Source organism: Notolabrus celidotus, chromosome 7, assembly GCF_009762535.1.
Source record: "Notolabrus celidotus isolate fNotCel1 chromosome 7, fNotCel1.pri, whole genome shotgun sequence".
NCBI lineage: Eukaryota > Metazoa > Chordata > Actinopteri > Labriformes > Labridae > Notolabrus > Notolabrus celidotus.
In genome coordinates, this window is record NC_048278.1 from 6913633 (window position 1) to 6929043 (window position 15411).

The 15411-nt window shown below is 39.8% G+C and overlaps 1 protein-coding gene across 1 annotated transcript in view; it reads left to right on the plus strand.

The window, feature by feature from the left end:
* Positions 1-15411, plus strand: part of cnnm2b (cyclin and CBS domain divalent metal cation transport mediator 2b) — a 56155-nt gene that overhangs the window by 28737 nt on the left and 12007 nt on the right. Inside the window, 4 exon segments of the mRNA XM_034688454.1 lie at positions 7766-7885; positions 7888-7908; positions 11629-11766; positions 14145-14314. Of these exon segments, the coding sequence (XP_034544345.1) occupies positions 7766-7885; positions 7888-7908; positions 11629-11766; positions 14145-14314 (449 nt within the window).

The window sequence follows — 15411 nt, forward strand, 5'->3', positions numbered from 1 at the left end:
GAAACTGAAAGTGAATTGACCCATGACCGTGATGTGTGCAGTGTGCCTTTGTGCTGGACTGCCCAGCATGTATTCAGCCTCAGTCCAGCTAGACAGCCCCAGATGTCAGGCAGCAGTGGTGGCTTATAGGACCCCAGACGACTGGTCCTCACAAGGACACGCTCTTCCTGTGGCCCGCTTCCAAGTTCCAGGCCCCAGAGGGTCAGACTACCTCCAGTCCCCTTTCACAAAACTCACTGCCATAACAGCAGCTAAGGAGCTATGAATAAACAGGCTGTCATTGTCCAGTGATATATTTATGTAACCACAGAAGCTGAATCTTTTCTTTTTTTTGTCTCTTGTGTTGAATTTGGTGTGTTGGGAATCTGGAAAGTATGCACTCGTCTTGTGGGACTACGAGACGAAAAGATCTGAAGCTACCGTGCAAAAGACAACTGTATTTGTCTGTGTGCTCGTGTGTGTGTGTTTTTATGTGTTTGTGTGTGTGTGTGTGTGTGTGTGTGTGTGTGTGTGTGTGTGTGTGTGTGTGTGTGTGTGTGTGTGTGTGTGTGTGTGTGTGTGTGTGTTTAGTGTAGCAATGACAGAGACAGAAATAGACTAAAGGCAGTAGAGATAATCAGAAGAAGAGTTTTGTGTGGGCACTGCACTGTTGATTTGGGGACTTATAAATCTCCATTGACATAAAATTGCACCACCTGAAACTAACTAACTACTGCTATATGTATATACAGAATCAACCCAGCTTTAGAGTATTTATGCTTCAGTATGTTCAATTAAATAGCTTAGGACACATCTGTGAATATAATTCATTCTGTTCCCTCAGCTTTTAAACTAATAACCAGAGCACACTTCAGTAAATGTCGTTCCCCGCTGACAGTTGTATTGCTCTTGCATATGTAACACAATATACTGAACATGACAGTGAACAACATCAAGGATACAATGAGTACTTACAGGGTCCCGGTCTAACAAGGTCTGTAGCTGGTGTTCCAGTTATTGGTGGTATTGGCTTTTTGGTTTGTTGTTGATTATGAAGCAGTTTTCATTTTAGTAGTTTTTAAACAATGGAGTGGATTCAGTGTTGCCAACTTAGCGACTTTGACACTATATTTAGCGAGTTTTCAGACCCCTCTAGCGACCCTTTTCCAAAAAAGTGACTAGCGACAAATCTAGCGAGTTTTCTGGTGTTAATGGAGACTTTTGGAGACTGATGTGAAAGCATGTATTGTTCTTACTTTACTCAACGAGCAGTGGATGCTGCTGTGAGTCCCTCCTAGCTGCATTCAGAGCAGGAGGCATTCATCCCGCCGCATCCAGACTGTTAATTTATCACGCATGTATGAAGACACCGCGGGATGATCCTGCCTACTGTCTCTTTTTGGTTCTTTTTAGATAGTTAAGTAGATTGTATACAATTAACATTAGAAAATGTTATGGTTGAAAAATGGAATGTTTGTTTTGTTGTAGGCTCCTAAGTGTAGTTATAAACATAGTTAAAGTGTTTTTTAACCTCTTTTTGTCTCTCCCTCAACGTTACACGTCTCTCCTGCAGCGCTATTACAATTCCAATTATGCAAATTAAACGATGATGTCATTTAGCGACTTCTAGTGACTTTTAGGACAGCCAATAGCTACTTATCTCAGTGAGGAGTTGGCAACACTGAGTGGATTAATGTGTTGTGTTGTCAATGTTAAGCTGGTTTGCCCAAACCGGTCTAGTTGTCACATCTGATTAGATGGTGTGTGTTTGGTTGTGTTGTTGGTTTTTGGTTGTGTTGTCTGTATTTGTTGTGTATTTGATAGTGCTATCTAAATGTGTTTGTTATGGTTGGGGCGTCTAATGGTTGTGTTGTTGGTTTCAGTTGGGTTGTCTGTAATTATTGTGTTGTATATAAATTAATGTTTTGGTTGTGTCTGCTCTGCTTGCCTTTTTTATGTATTTGATTGTGTTTTGGGAATTGAACTTGGTTGTCTTGTGTGAATTTTGTGTGTTTTATTGTCTTATTTGTATTTGTTTATTTTGTTGGGCTAATGTGATGTTTGTTTTTGGTTTTCTTGTCATTATTCCGCTACATTAGCCTTATTTGCTCCTGTTCTGTCTCTCTATATGTTTTGTACTTTGGTTGGTTGAGTTGTTTGTCAGATTTTGCTGGTGTAATTGGTTTTGATGTCAGTATTTGGTCATGTTGTCTTTTAGATAGTGTCATCAGAGAGTGCTCTTGTTCCTGGTTTTGATTCTCTCTATGTGTTAATAGAATCAGGTCGCTTTGTCAAGTTGGTATTTGGTTGTGTTGTTTATCAGTTTTTGTTGGTGTAACTGGTTTTATTGTCAGTATTTGGTCATGTAGTCTTGTTGGTTGTGTCGTCAGAACGTGCTCTTGTTCCTGGTTTTGATTCTCTTCTCTATGTGTTGATAGAATCAGGTCCCTTTGTCAGGTTGGTATTTGGTTGTGTTGTCAGGGTTGATGATTTGATGACACTGATGATTCCACCTTGTCCTCAGTATTTCATTGTGTTACTATCTAGCATGTGTCTGTATTTGGTGATTTGTTACTTTTGAGTCTGTTGAGTTTGTTGTTGTCATGTTTTGGTCGTTTTCTGTATTTGTTGTGTTTTTTTGTGCTGTTTGATAGTCAGGGTTATTTTTGGTGTCATCAGTATTTGCAGCATATTTTTTTTAAAAAGGACTGCTGTGTTGTTTAACTGATGATGACTAATGATGATGTTTTTATCCATGCAGTGTGTTGAACTCACAAGGCCACAGTATTTAGTCAAATATTTTCTGTAAGGTTAGATTAATGTTCCCTTGAGGAAGAATCCTATTGAGTGTCAGACTCACCCTTATCAACAGTCAACCTGGATGCCAGTGGCTCTGTGAAACTGTGTTGTGACTCATAGCTGCTTGGAACCATTACAATGCTAACATGAAGTTGAGCTGATAACATTTATCATGATGAAACCACTATACAGCTTGAAAGCTAAAAATCAGAAGAGCGACAAGAACTCATGCTGGGTTCAGGATGAATGTTTCAATTCAAATTTCATTTAAATTTCTCTGGTAGATTATTTTTCCCCATCACTTCCAGCCTGACGTGTCTGAAGGCATTTACATAAACGGCAGGGGAAAATGTAGGTGATCACAAAAGTTATCAGGATTCATTTCAGCTCAAAAATTTAAAAAAATACCAATAGATTTTTTAGCCAATCAACTATTTGCTTTTATGGTTCAGTGTGTTGTAATTAGTGGCATTTAGCAGAACAGACTTGGTAGAAATTGAATATATTTTTTGTAAATATGTTTAAATGAGTGTAAAAACACCTGATTATGAAAAGAATGCACTTAAAATAGACTTTTATATCTACAAAGGAGTGATTCCCCTTCCACGGAGGTCGCCATCTTGCACCGCCATGTTTCTATAGTAGCACAGAATGGACAAAATAATAATGTAAGTGTTTTGAATTTAGTAAGTGGCTGCTCAAAATGCACCAGTTGAAAGACGAAGAAGAAGAAGAAGAAGAAGAAGAAGAAGAAGAAGAAGAAGAAGAAGAAGAAGAAGAAGAAGAAGAAGAAGAGAGTGATTGTTTTTGTGTGCAGATGAATCTGTATTGATGAAAGTTTTCAAAGTTAAAATTTTGACAAATGGTGGATCAGGGATGCTAGTTTGCCCAAGTGGTTTGAGCCTGTGCCCCATGTACATAGGCTATGGTCCTCGTCTTAGTCCCTGTATGTTGTGCTTTCCTGGTCTTCTGACCACTCAAAGCACCTCTACACTACTCGTCACATTCACCCATTCACACCTCATTCATACACTGATGGAAGAGGCTGCTTTCATAGAGGACCATCAGTAGTAATTTCATTCATCCATTTACACACAGGCAATGATATCTCAAACAGTAGTTTGGGAGTCAGTGTCTTACCCAAGGAGACTCTGGCATGTGATTATAGGAGCTGGGATTGAACTGCCAACCTTCTGATTGAGAGGTAACTGACTCTAATACTGAGCCACAGCCACTCTGTTAATTAATCACATAATTAAGAGATTAATTAATGAGTTAGTAGTGAACAGTAAAATTAGAATTAGGTCTCATCATCTTGCAGCAGTTAAGGTGTTTACCTCTCGATGTTCCAATCCTTGAAAGAGCACTATTTAACTTTGTGAAAACCTGCTCTGTCATTCTATAGAGCATCTTCCCACTCATTTTTTCCCCCATGTGTGTTTCTTTTCAATTCTATTTATTTGACCTGTGACACCTCTTTCAAGCTCTTACTACAGGTCACCTCTAATAGTTAACCTAAAGTAACCTCTTTAGAACAAGGTGATGGAAAGTGTTCTTGATGTGAACAAACATCCTGATGGGATTAGTTTAACTTGTCAAACAAACGACTTGCACTATGACGTGTGTGTGTGTGTGTGTGTGTGTGTGTGTGTGTGTGTGTGTGTGTGTGTGTGTGTGTGTGTGTGTGTGTGTGTGTGTGTGTGTGTGTGTGTGTTGGTATGTGTGAGCAGCACATGCCTGCTTATAGAGCAGAGCAGATTGTGTGTTGATCTCAGTGATGTCCTCCACCTCTTATCAGTTAGCTCACGTGAAGGTCAGAGGTTGGGCCTTGTTTGGAAAGGTGAGGTTTTGTTGACACACGTTCTCATTGGTTGTTCCTTTCCCTCTGATAAAGCTGAACCTGCCATTCCTATACAAACAGGAAGGACACAATATGAAGCAGAGTTACACTATAAAAACACTGTACATCCATGAGAAAGATACCTAAAGAAATACAGCAATGCTTGCTCTTTTAAGTGACTAAATCAGAGGTTCTGTTGTAGTTTTCATTTGATAAGCTTGTTTTGGTGGCTCATATTGTGTTGAAGTGTCATTTTGTACAGTTATGTCTATTTTTGTAAATGGAAGAGTTTGACATCTCAGAAAGCAAAGCTAATGGGTCGATCTAGTTTTGGAATATTTGGTGTGAACTATTTTAAAATACCTCAGCCTTTTTAGTCAATTACAAATTTGCTCTCTTCCATTTTGTTAAGCTTAGCTTTAGGGATGGGCAATGGTTTTCAAATATCCGTTAACTTTTTTAAAAAAAATCAAAGAGTTACTTCAAATATTTTCTCATTTTAAAAGTACAATTTTTCATCTTTTTTACCGGTGTCTGGTTGTGTACAGTATTCCTGCCAGACGGTGGCTATGGAGTGTCTTAAAGCTGTTTGCTAACCATGTTAAGTAACAGATGAAGAAGAAAGTTAACTGCATTAGATAGCAAAAGATGAAGAAAACATTTGCGACAGTCACAGTGATTTTCTCTGTTTCTGAATCTCACACTACTACACACGTATTTCCAGAGACTGAGCATGACTGTAAAATATAAACACACACACCCAGGCGCGTCACAGAAACACCAACATAAAGCTCAACATAGACGCTGTCAGTGCTGCTACTAGCAGCATCTCGTCCTGCTGCTGGTTTAGGTGACTGCAATAGTTGTGTGTTTTGTGTGTGGGTGTTGGGGGGGGGTACTATTCAAATTATTGTCGAATAGATGCCAATGATTATCGAATAGTATTTTGGCTTGAAATGCCCATCCCTACTTAACATAAGTAGTGTAAACGGGTGACTGGCTGCAGTACAGGTTGTAAGCCCCGCCTCCTCCATTATAACAGATGGAACATGGGTCAAACTAGAAAATTGAAATACACATCAAGTAAGTTTTTCTAAAACATGCTTTCTGTCAGAGCAGCTAGTTCTTATGCTAATTTATGTACCAGTGGTTATTTTATGGAGAAGTTGAGTTTAGTTTGTTATATCATGTTGAAAAGATGATTGATTGACAGCTCTGTTGACAAATGCAGGCCCCTGCAGCACTCTTTACCGGATCATCACAGTACATGAGGATCAGTGAGAGAAGACATAAACACTAACGCAAGCCTCTCTTGACTTTCTATATCTGCTGTGGACTGTGCTGACCTGATGGATCACTGATGTTTTATTGAGGTATGTCAGCACCAGTACAGGTGGTATTTTGACTTCAGAACATTGTTCATATTGATATGAAGTCAGTTTTTTGTTTTCCCACAAAACCTAGTTTTGTCTTTTTAGATCTTATGTCTTTTACTTATCAAAAACAAAACCTTTAATTGGGACACTTCTCCGTGTGCATACATTCAGATGGTGTATAATATTACCACAGAGCAATAACATGCTTCCAGTGGTTCTGCTCAGTGTGGCTTATCAGCTACATATGAAACCACACAGACACAGAAGTTATTATTCCTGCTCAGGTCATCGTAGTTCACACGTTCAGGATATTTTCTGCACAGGAACCTATATTTGGAAGCTTGTTGATGAAGCTGACATGAGTGGAGTGGATTCCATTAAAGAGAAGGAAGAGAGCATTGATCTGTTTCACTGCGCTGTGCTGTGTTGGCAACTCCATTTGTGCTTCTCTCTCTGGGCGGCTCACAGTAATTGCTTGCTCAAGGACTTTTGAGGCCTGATTGCCGTAACCCTCGGAGGCTCCATTTGTGTGTGTCCTAGTTAAACCCTTCCTTCTGTGATAAAGCAACATACTTAGTATGTCTTTAACAACATGATAGAGATGGGAGCACTCTCCTCTCACACCTTGAAAATCAAACTTGAGTAGTGTTTGCTACATGCAGACTCTCTGTAGTGTTGGATATTTGATGTTTACATTATTAATATCTCTCTTTGAGGATGTTAGCCTGCAGGCCTATTTGGTGTAACCTGAGTGTATTACTTGAAAGCATCAATTCTGCATCTAATGTGCATCTAACAATATGCTCACATGCACTCTCAGGCTCTGTACTCTGCTCTCATCACAGCCCTGTCAGGGAACAGGGAGCTGCAGTGCAATAAAACACTGTCAGTGATCTGCCCTCAGTCCTCCCAGTCTGTGCTCGCCTGCACCGAAGTGTCAACATGGGCTAAAGCAGCATCTGAGCCCTGACTCAGTGATCCACCTGTGTTCTCTAGAAACACACACACATGCACATGCACACCCATGCACTCTGACACACGTGCATGCTCATGCACACTGGAGCACACTGACGTCCTACATTATTTACGTCCTGTGTATCTGCATGCAAACGGCCCATTTCGAGACAATCTGATCACACAGCGGAGGTTTCAACCGGTCTGTTCCTTTGCTCGGTGAGAATATCGCCGGGGCGGAATGGAAACTTCATTTTGCAGGGGCTAATATTAGCCTGGGCCTCTGGAAAATTCCTTTTAAATGATCACAAGCTGAGAAAAGGCAAAGAATTTGTTTAGCGTTTTGCTTGACAGTATTCTCTGCATACATGGCAGAGTGTTTCTTTTTATTTTTTCAGACTGTACAGCACGCAGGAGGGTCCTGGGAACACAGATGTGGAGGGAGAGGGGGCTGAGGGGACTTACGTATATGATCACTGTCTGTCTTTCTGGCTGTTCAAATTTCTCTGTTAACACTTCAGCACTTGAACTGTCAGGTCCCAGTTCATCTTGTGCCACCTGTGTGATTTGGCTTATTGACTGCTGTGATATCACCCAGTGTCGTCACAAATACACCTCCCTCTGACAGACAAGATTTATTATTCCCCTGTGAGTTTAAATATTTAACTCTGATCTATAGAGCCCTGTGTCTCCCTGCCTGTTTGCTCCCTCGTACCCCCTTCACTATCTGACCTACATTTCACTCTCTTTATCATTATATGACCCTAACTTTATAACCTGTCTTTGTGTATCTGTGTGTGTATGTATCTTTTTCTAGGAAAATCCCACCTGGCCATAGTTCAGAGGGTAAACAATGAAGGCGAGGGAGACCCTTTCTACGAAGTTCTGGGAATTGTCACCTTGGAGGACGTCATTGAAGAAATCATAAAGTCTGAGATCTTGATGAAACCGACTTGTACAGTAGGTTCTCATTCTTCAATGACACTAAAACGTATCTTCAGTCTTAGATAGTTAGAGCACCAGTGAAAATCCATGATCAGTGGCTGGACTCAATATAATCTTTTCCTCTGTGACCAATCAAAACAGCTTATCATGGGTTTACTTATGCTCCATGTCTTTCTTGTAACACAGTTTTAATGACTTTGGAGGGTGTGCAAATAAGCATCAGTGCTTTTACAACATGGACAAACATTTGATTCTATTTAGAGATTTAAAAGTGCATCACTGCACAATACATAATGATTCACACAATCAATGTTTCTTTCATAGATTTGGCAAGGCAGCTTTATTTGTATAGCACATTTCATACACAAGGGCACCTCAATGTGCTTTACATTAAAACATTAAAAGCATTGGAAACATTCAGACAAGCAAAAAAGAGCACAATTAAAATGAAGTGAGTTAAAATAAGCTAAGACAGGAAGGCATTGGCAAATAAAAAGGTCTTAGTCTTTGATTTAAAAGATGTGAGAGTTGGAGAAGACCTGCAGCTTTCAGGGAGTGTGTTCCAGATATGTGGTGCATAATGACTAAACGCTGCTTCACCATGTTTCATTCTGACTCTTGGGACTGAAAGCAGACCATTACCTGATGACCTCAGAGGTTGAGATGGTTCATAGAGTAGCAGCAGATCAGCAATGTATTTTGGGCCTAAACCATTCAGTGTTTTATAAACCATCAGCAGGATTTTAAAGTCTATTCTCTGACAGTCAGGAAGCCAGTGTAGAGATCTAAGAACTGGAGTGATGTGGTCTACTTTTTTGGTCCTTGTTAGGACTCGAGCAGCAGCATTATGTATGAGCTGCAGCCGTCTGATGGACTTTTTAGGGAGTACTGTAAAGACCCTGTTACAGTAGTCTAGTCTGCTAAAGATAAATGCATGGACAAATTTTTCTGCATCCTGCTGAGACAGAAGTCCTTTAATCCTTGATATATTCTTAAGGTGATAGTAGGCAGACTTTGTAATTGTCTTAATGTGGCTGCTGAATTTAAGGTCTGAGTCTATGATTACACAGGTTTCTGCTTGGTTTGTACATTTCATTGTTACAGATTGAAGCTGAGCAGTAACCTTTAACCTTTCTTCTTTGGCTCCAAAAACAATCATTTCAATTTTTTCTTTGTTAACTGATTTGAGCAGTTTTTATAATGAATGGTGCTCATTTCTGTACACGTCTATTGATATTTATCTTTTAATAAAGGATTAAATGACTAACTATAAGGTGAGAAGTGTTCATAATTATGAACCTGCTCTCAACTCTTTGTTTTTTCTATAATGATCCAGCCTCTCTTGGAGTCTCTTTTCATCTAGTCTTTATTTTGCAGTATTTTGCGGCTCCTGTTTTTTAGTGAAAAGGTTATAAAAAAAACATCTGCACACTTCCTGCTCAGCACTAAACAGCAGATTAACTTAGTTACTAGGTAGTAAACATAGAGGAGCTTTAGCACATTAACGTCAGCTGGAGGTGTAAACAAGGAACTCATTGCTGCCACATTAGCCATAACAACCGTTCACAATTCACTGTGGTGCATTCGAGGCTCGTCTGGTCATCCCAAAATCAAAACTGTTGGTGCTATATTTAACTGACATACATTGACATTTAATTATCAGTCATTAGCACGTCCTTAAAGTTGTGTTTTCTGTTATCTCTATTTGTAGCTTTAATCTGCTCTTCACTGACTCCTGAGAAGATATCTGCCTCTTTACAAACTGAGTTACCAGCTAACTTTTCTGCTGTTTCGGATTAAACAGATGACATACAGCTCACTTTTATAGATTTGTGGCTGAAGGCAGATGTGTGCTGTGTTTGATGACAAAGCTAATAATGACGATTGAAAGTGCTGAGTAATCTAAAAAGTTATTTTGTGGGCCTGAAAACCAAAACAATGTGCTAAAAGTAGAAAAACAAGAGCAAAGAACTAGATTTTCCGACCCGAATCACTTGTATATAGAGACAGATTTGGAAAGGAGAGCGGTAACAAGCTGCTGAGTGGAATAATGAGAACGTTACGACATCCTCAGACTACGATGTGATGACTCTTGAATTTCCATGTAGCCAGTCAGGCTAATGCCAACACTAAGTTTAAGCTCATCCTGTTCTTAGCCATGTTAGCTGTTTGTGTTTATTTGCAGCTTTGCATTTCCTTCACAGGATGATACATCATCAGTCACCAGCTAACCCCATATTTAACAACGTTGTGTAGAGGGTGAGAGTGAGGGGTTTTGATTAGCACTTTGTCTCTCTGTGTCAGGCTGTAACTAGCTTTGATGTTCAGAGCTTGTTAGATTAATCCAGATTTTGAAAATTGGCGCTGTTTGACTTTTTAAGTAAGGATGTAGTCACTTTATGCTCACATGCACACCCTGCATCTGTCAGTCAAACTTTTCAGATGTATAAAAATCATGATTCCATTAAAAGAACCAAAAAAAAAGATCTCTTCTGCTTTGACAGAGGCTGTATTATATCTTTTAACATTTATTCCAAGAGCACAACAAAATGAAACTTGTTATTCCAGCCATACTAGACAAAACTACACTACCAGTCAAAAGTTCGGTCACACCTTCTCATTTAATGGTTTTTATTTATTTTATTTATTTTCAACATTGTAGATTAATACTGAAGACATCAAAACTATGAAATAATCTGGTTTTTGCCATAATCTGGATTACAACAGTAGTCAAATAGGGCTATCCATTGCGTACTAACCCTACCTCTGAACAACACAACTGATGGTCTCAAACACATTAAGAAGGCAAGTCATTCTACAAATGAACTCTTGACAAGGCTCATGTTAATTAGAAACCATTCCAGGAGACCACTTCATGAAGCAGACTGAGAGAATACCAAGAGTGTGCAAAGCTGTCATGAAGGAAAAAGGGGTCTTTGGTATTAATCTACAGTGTTTCAAAAAATTAAAATAAATACAAACCCTTGAACAAGAAGGTGTTTCCAAACTTTTGACTGGTAGTGTACATATTTTCTGTACATGACTTGTGTGCAGCCTACAACTTTAGAAACTCTGCATTTTGCATTTATTGAAATGATGTAAAAAGGAGCCTAATACACATTTAAAGAAGAGATCATCATTTCACATTACCTTAAAGTTTGTGCTGAATATCTTTCCTGCTTTCTTGTCCGATGTCAGTCACATAAAAGGTTAAAAGTTTTGATAAGTATCTGCCTCTTATTTGGGTTCTGAAGCGTATACAGTATAATAATATGTTTGAAAAAGTAACAGATGAAAAGTTTTAAAAGTTTGTAATAATGAATCTGAACTGTTATCAATTATTTTCTAAAGTTTCATCTTTGTCAAAATGTGAACCCTATGCAATGTTTCCATCTATGAGCATTCTGTACTATTACACGTTTAAGGATGTCAGACTTGGATAATATGCCAGTCTGTTTGTTATGCCAATACATATGGCTGTAATAATGCTAAGAATGTGGTAAGCTAACATTGTAGCCCCCTATAGTTCTCTTTTAGTTCCAAGAAGAACACCACAGCTACATTTCCCGAAAGAGAAATAAGCTTTGGGTAACTCCAGTTTAGTCACCCTGTGACCTGGGGGGACTCGGTCTGTGTCTGTGGAGTGGAGTTGCGTGGCGTGGATCGACCTTCATGTGCAGAAAAAGTTTGTTTTAGTTTGTTTCTTACGCCTGACATTTCATTTTCCCTCCTCAGCTGACAACAAGACGAAGAAGAAAATCACCCATCGGGAAAGGAAGCAGGATTTCTCGGCCTTCAAGCCGACCGACAATGAAATGAAGGTTAAAATATCACCTCAGCTTCTGCTGGCTACCCTGCGTTTCCTAGCAACAGGCAAGTGGGCTGCGTTACTGCTTGACTTCCCCCAGTGTGCCCTCAGCCCCTCACTGCGGGGAGAGTGTGTGTATGTGTGTGTGAGTGTGTGTTCGGGCTGTTTGTGTGTGCATGTGCCCATGCCGGCTTTGAGTTTTGGGCAAGCGGGTGTAAGGAGGAGTGAGTATGTGTGTAGAATGAGTATCTGCTGTTTGTGGGTGTGAGGGAATGAGTTGTGTGAGGACTCGCAACTCGTGTTAGTGCTTGTGTGTGTGTGTGTGTGTGTGTGTGTGTGTGTGTGTGTGTGTGTGTGTGTGTGTGTGTGTGTGTGTGTGTGTGTGTGTGTGTGTGTGAAGTGGTGGAAAGCCTCTTGGGAGTACAGCATGGGATGTCTGGGGAGACTGCAAAAAAAAAAAAAAAAAAAGGCAGGCGGCGTCTATTTGCTTGCGTGTCATGCACTGAGGGTTACATGGTGGGATCTGAGCTCACAGCTTTAAAAACACCACCCTGTTTGCTTACACTCGTTCCTCAGTGACATCACGTCCAGCATTTTTGGCCTGTGATCAGGGTTCTCACACAAGTCGACATACTTAGTGTAAAATGTGAAATATTTCACCCGCTTTCCCTCGGGAAATGGATTTCTGAACAGGCTGCAGAATATCAGAGCAGCACTACTAAATCAGCAGCAAAGATTGACTACACCTCACTGCAGTTGGATTTGCTTTAGAACTTTGACCTAGCAGCTAAGTGTTGATTAAGTTCCTCTAAAGGCTATTAGGGAGTTTAGTTCCTGGTGGTGGAGCCAGCTGACACATATCACCGCTGCTGAGAAGGGAAGAGCTGATCGGTCCATGAGGTGGTCCAAACAGACCAGTCACAACCTGGATACCAGGGTTTCAAAGATGTACATACATTTTGGGTCCGACTCGTGTGTCAGTTCACAAACACAGATGCAGTAACAACTTAAACTAGAGCAGCAACTTAATGTAAGTCAATGCAAATAAAACAGTTTTACATTGACCTTAAATTTCTTCTCTATTAAAGGGATAGTTCAGAGTTTTGAAGTGAGTTTGTTTAAAGTTCCAATAGAGTAGAAAAGACAATTTAATGGAAACTACTACATTTCAGACATGGCGCTTCCTGACTCAAACAATGGCATAATAAATAGCAACAATATAGTTTACAACAGTTCCCATTTGTTCTCTTCCATGATTATTTATGGTTTTTTTTATTTGTTGTCTCCTCTAATAATCACTAACCAGAGCAGCTACTCTGAAACAGTGCGTTGTGTGTGTAGGTATTTAAGGCAGCTGTGTGGAGTAAGACATAGTGCCTGAGAACAGGGCTGCCTGAGGCATCGGTGAAGCTGTAAAACATCCTCAATTAGGAACTCTGGCCAGCTTCTCCAATCAGGCTTTGTGCCGACAGTTATCTACTGGACATAGGACTCTTAAAACCCGTCTCTAAAGAAACTAAACTTTCCCTTTGAGTACATTTCTTACAGAAAGACCCAAATGTAAAATATACCTTAAAGGTTTGATAATCAATATGACTCTGCAAACTGCTTATCCTGAGAACTTTATTAGAAATATTATGAAGAAACATGTTAAGCCTCAGGAATGTTTGGTTTTCTCAACGTCTTTATTTTTGTCTTTGATTGTATGAGGAGTTTCCCGTCAGATCAACCGATCCCTCCTTTTTAATGGCAAAACCTGTTCCCATCACAGAGCTTCCTGTCAGTCCTGCTGAATGAAACCAGCACACAAAAAGTTACACATGTAGCATCAGCAGACATGCAGTGTAGCAGCAGTCTGCAGCAGTAACAGATGGTATTGAATGTGGGATACAGCTGCTCAGAGCCTGATGAAAACTGCTGACAGAAAAAAAGAATGAACAGCACCAAACTAGACACCAAAAAAGCTCTTTGAAGGTGAAGAAGTAACTTTGGATATGATAAAAAGCATTGACAGGTTTATTCTGTTAATAGATTCTGTTCTTTGTGGTTACTGTAACACATTTGATTAGTTCATGTTATAAATATCAAGAGGGGAGAGTGTAATGACTCGTATCACAGGTCTTGACTTCTTAAAATTGTCCGTTTGAATGCCAAACAAATACTCAAACACTCTTTGGTCATAACTCAATTAATCATCAAATGAGTGCTTGTATCATGCAGCCCCGTCAGCTGAGATGTTAAACCTTTAAAATACCCAAAATATGTGAAAACACTGAGGTCTAAAAATGTCATTTGCTATCTAAAAACGTCTCCCAGCCTCACTATCAGTGGATTATTTTAGACCCTCAAATGTTGACATTGTCGTCAACCCAAAAATTAATTGTCTCGGCTCCATTTATGTTTCACATTCCTCACTGTCTGCCTGTCTGTCTCTATGTTTCAGAGATCGAGCCTTTTTCACCGGTGCAGATGTCAGAAAAGATTTTGCTGCGCTTGTTGAAGCACCCCAACGTCATCCAGGAGCTGAAGTACGATGAGAAGAACAAGCGGGCAGCAGAGCACTACCTCTTCCACAGGAACAAGCCTGTGGATTATTTCATCCTCGTACTGCAGGTTTGTGGACGTCATGAGGTCGAAGTGAAGGGAATGTCTTTTCCAAACAAATTAATCAACACTTACCTTAATCCAAAAAACATTATTCATCACATTAAATACATTCAGGACCACCAAATCCTCCTGTTAGTGCTGCAACCTGTTGTTTATTCTCGGTGCTTCAATTTCTGACAGCAGCTGTTTTCCTCTAAAGTCAGGCTCAGGAAAGAAAGCTCAAACGCTCTTATTAAAAGAATAATGTATCACTCTGTTCCAGGCTCCAAGTCCTAAATCCTTTTTATTCCTGTCATGATAAATCAAAACAAAAGTGACCTCATGATCCTCACCCAAAGAAGCACTTTTCTCTGTTTTCATAGAAATATCAGCGTTACCAGCATTATTTTACCAGAAGCAATCACTTAGCAGCAGTATCAAGGAAAAGCTACCTTTTGATGGACAGAAACACTCAAACCTTTTTGTCAACAAGCTTTCTGCAAAGACTGGCTGGGGTGAGAGAGTGTGATAGAAGGAGAGACAAACATTAGTCCTTTTTACACTGCCAGTTTAAGACAGGACTTTTACACTTCTGTAACATCTAACCTTCAATGTAAATGTCCTAGAGGGGGATTGATTGCAGGACCAAGTTGCCCAACTGCTGTACCGGTGTTCCATCAAATAGTGCTACCAATAGGTTTGCTCCACCAATTTGCTCTGGAGCATTGTTTGAATGGGGAAATGTGCTTCTCCTGAAAACTAAATTGAAGGTTTTGTATCAAAAACATTCTGCCCATACTCTCACAGTGCATATGGAGTTAACAGTGTATGATAAATGTTAAATGGACTGTGTTCATATAACACTGTCTCTAGCCTTCGGACCACTCAAAGCGCTTTTACATCCCATGTCACATTCACTGATTCACACCGCATTCATACACTGATGGCAGAGGCTGCTATGTGGAGCGATGAGGATATAACATGATTTGGAAGTGCAAACTGATAGTCGCTGCTATTGATCTGCGCTAAGGTAGCATTTTTCAACAAATCAGCAAAGCTCAGGAAGAGAGGCGAGCACTTATTTATGTATTTATTTTTTATTTAAAAGGACCATGCATATTAAT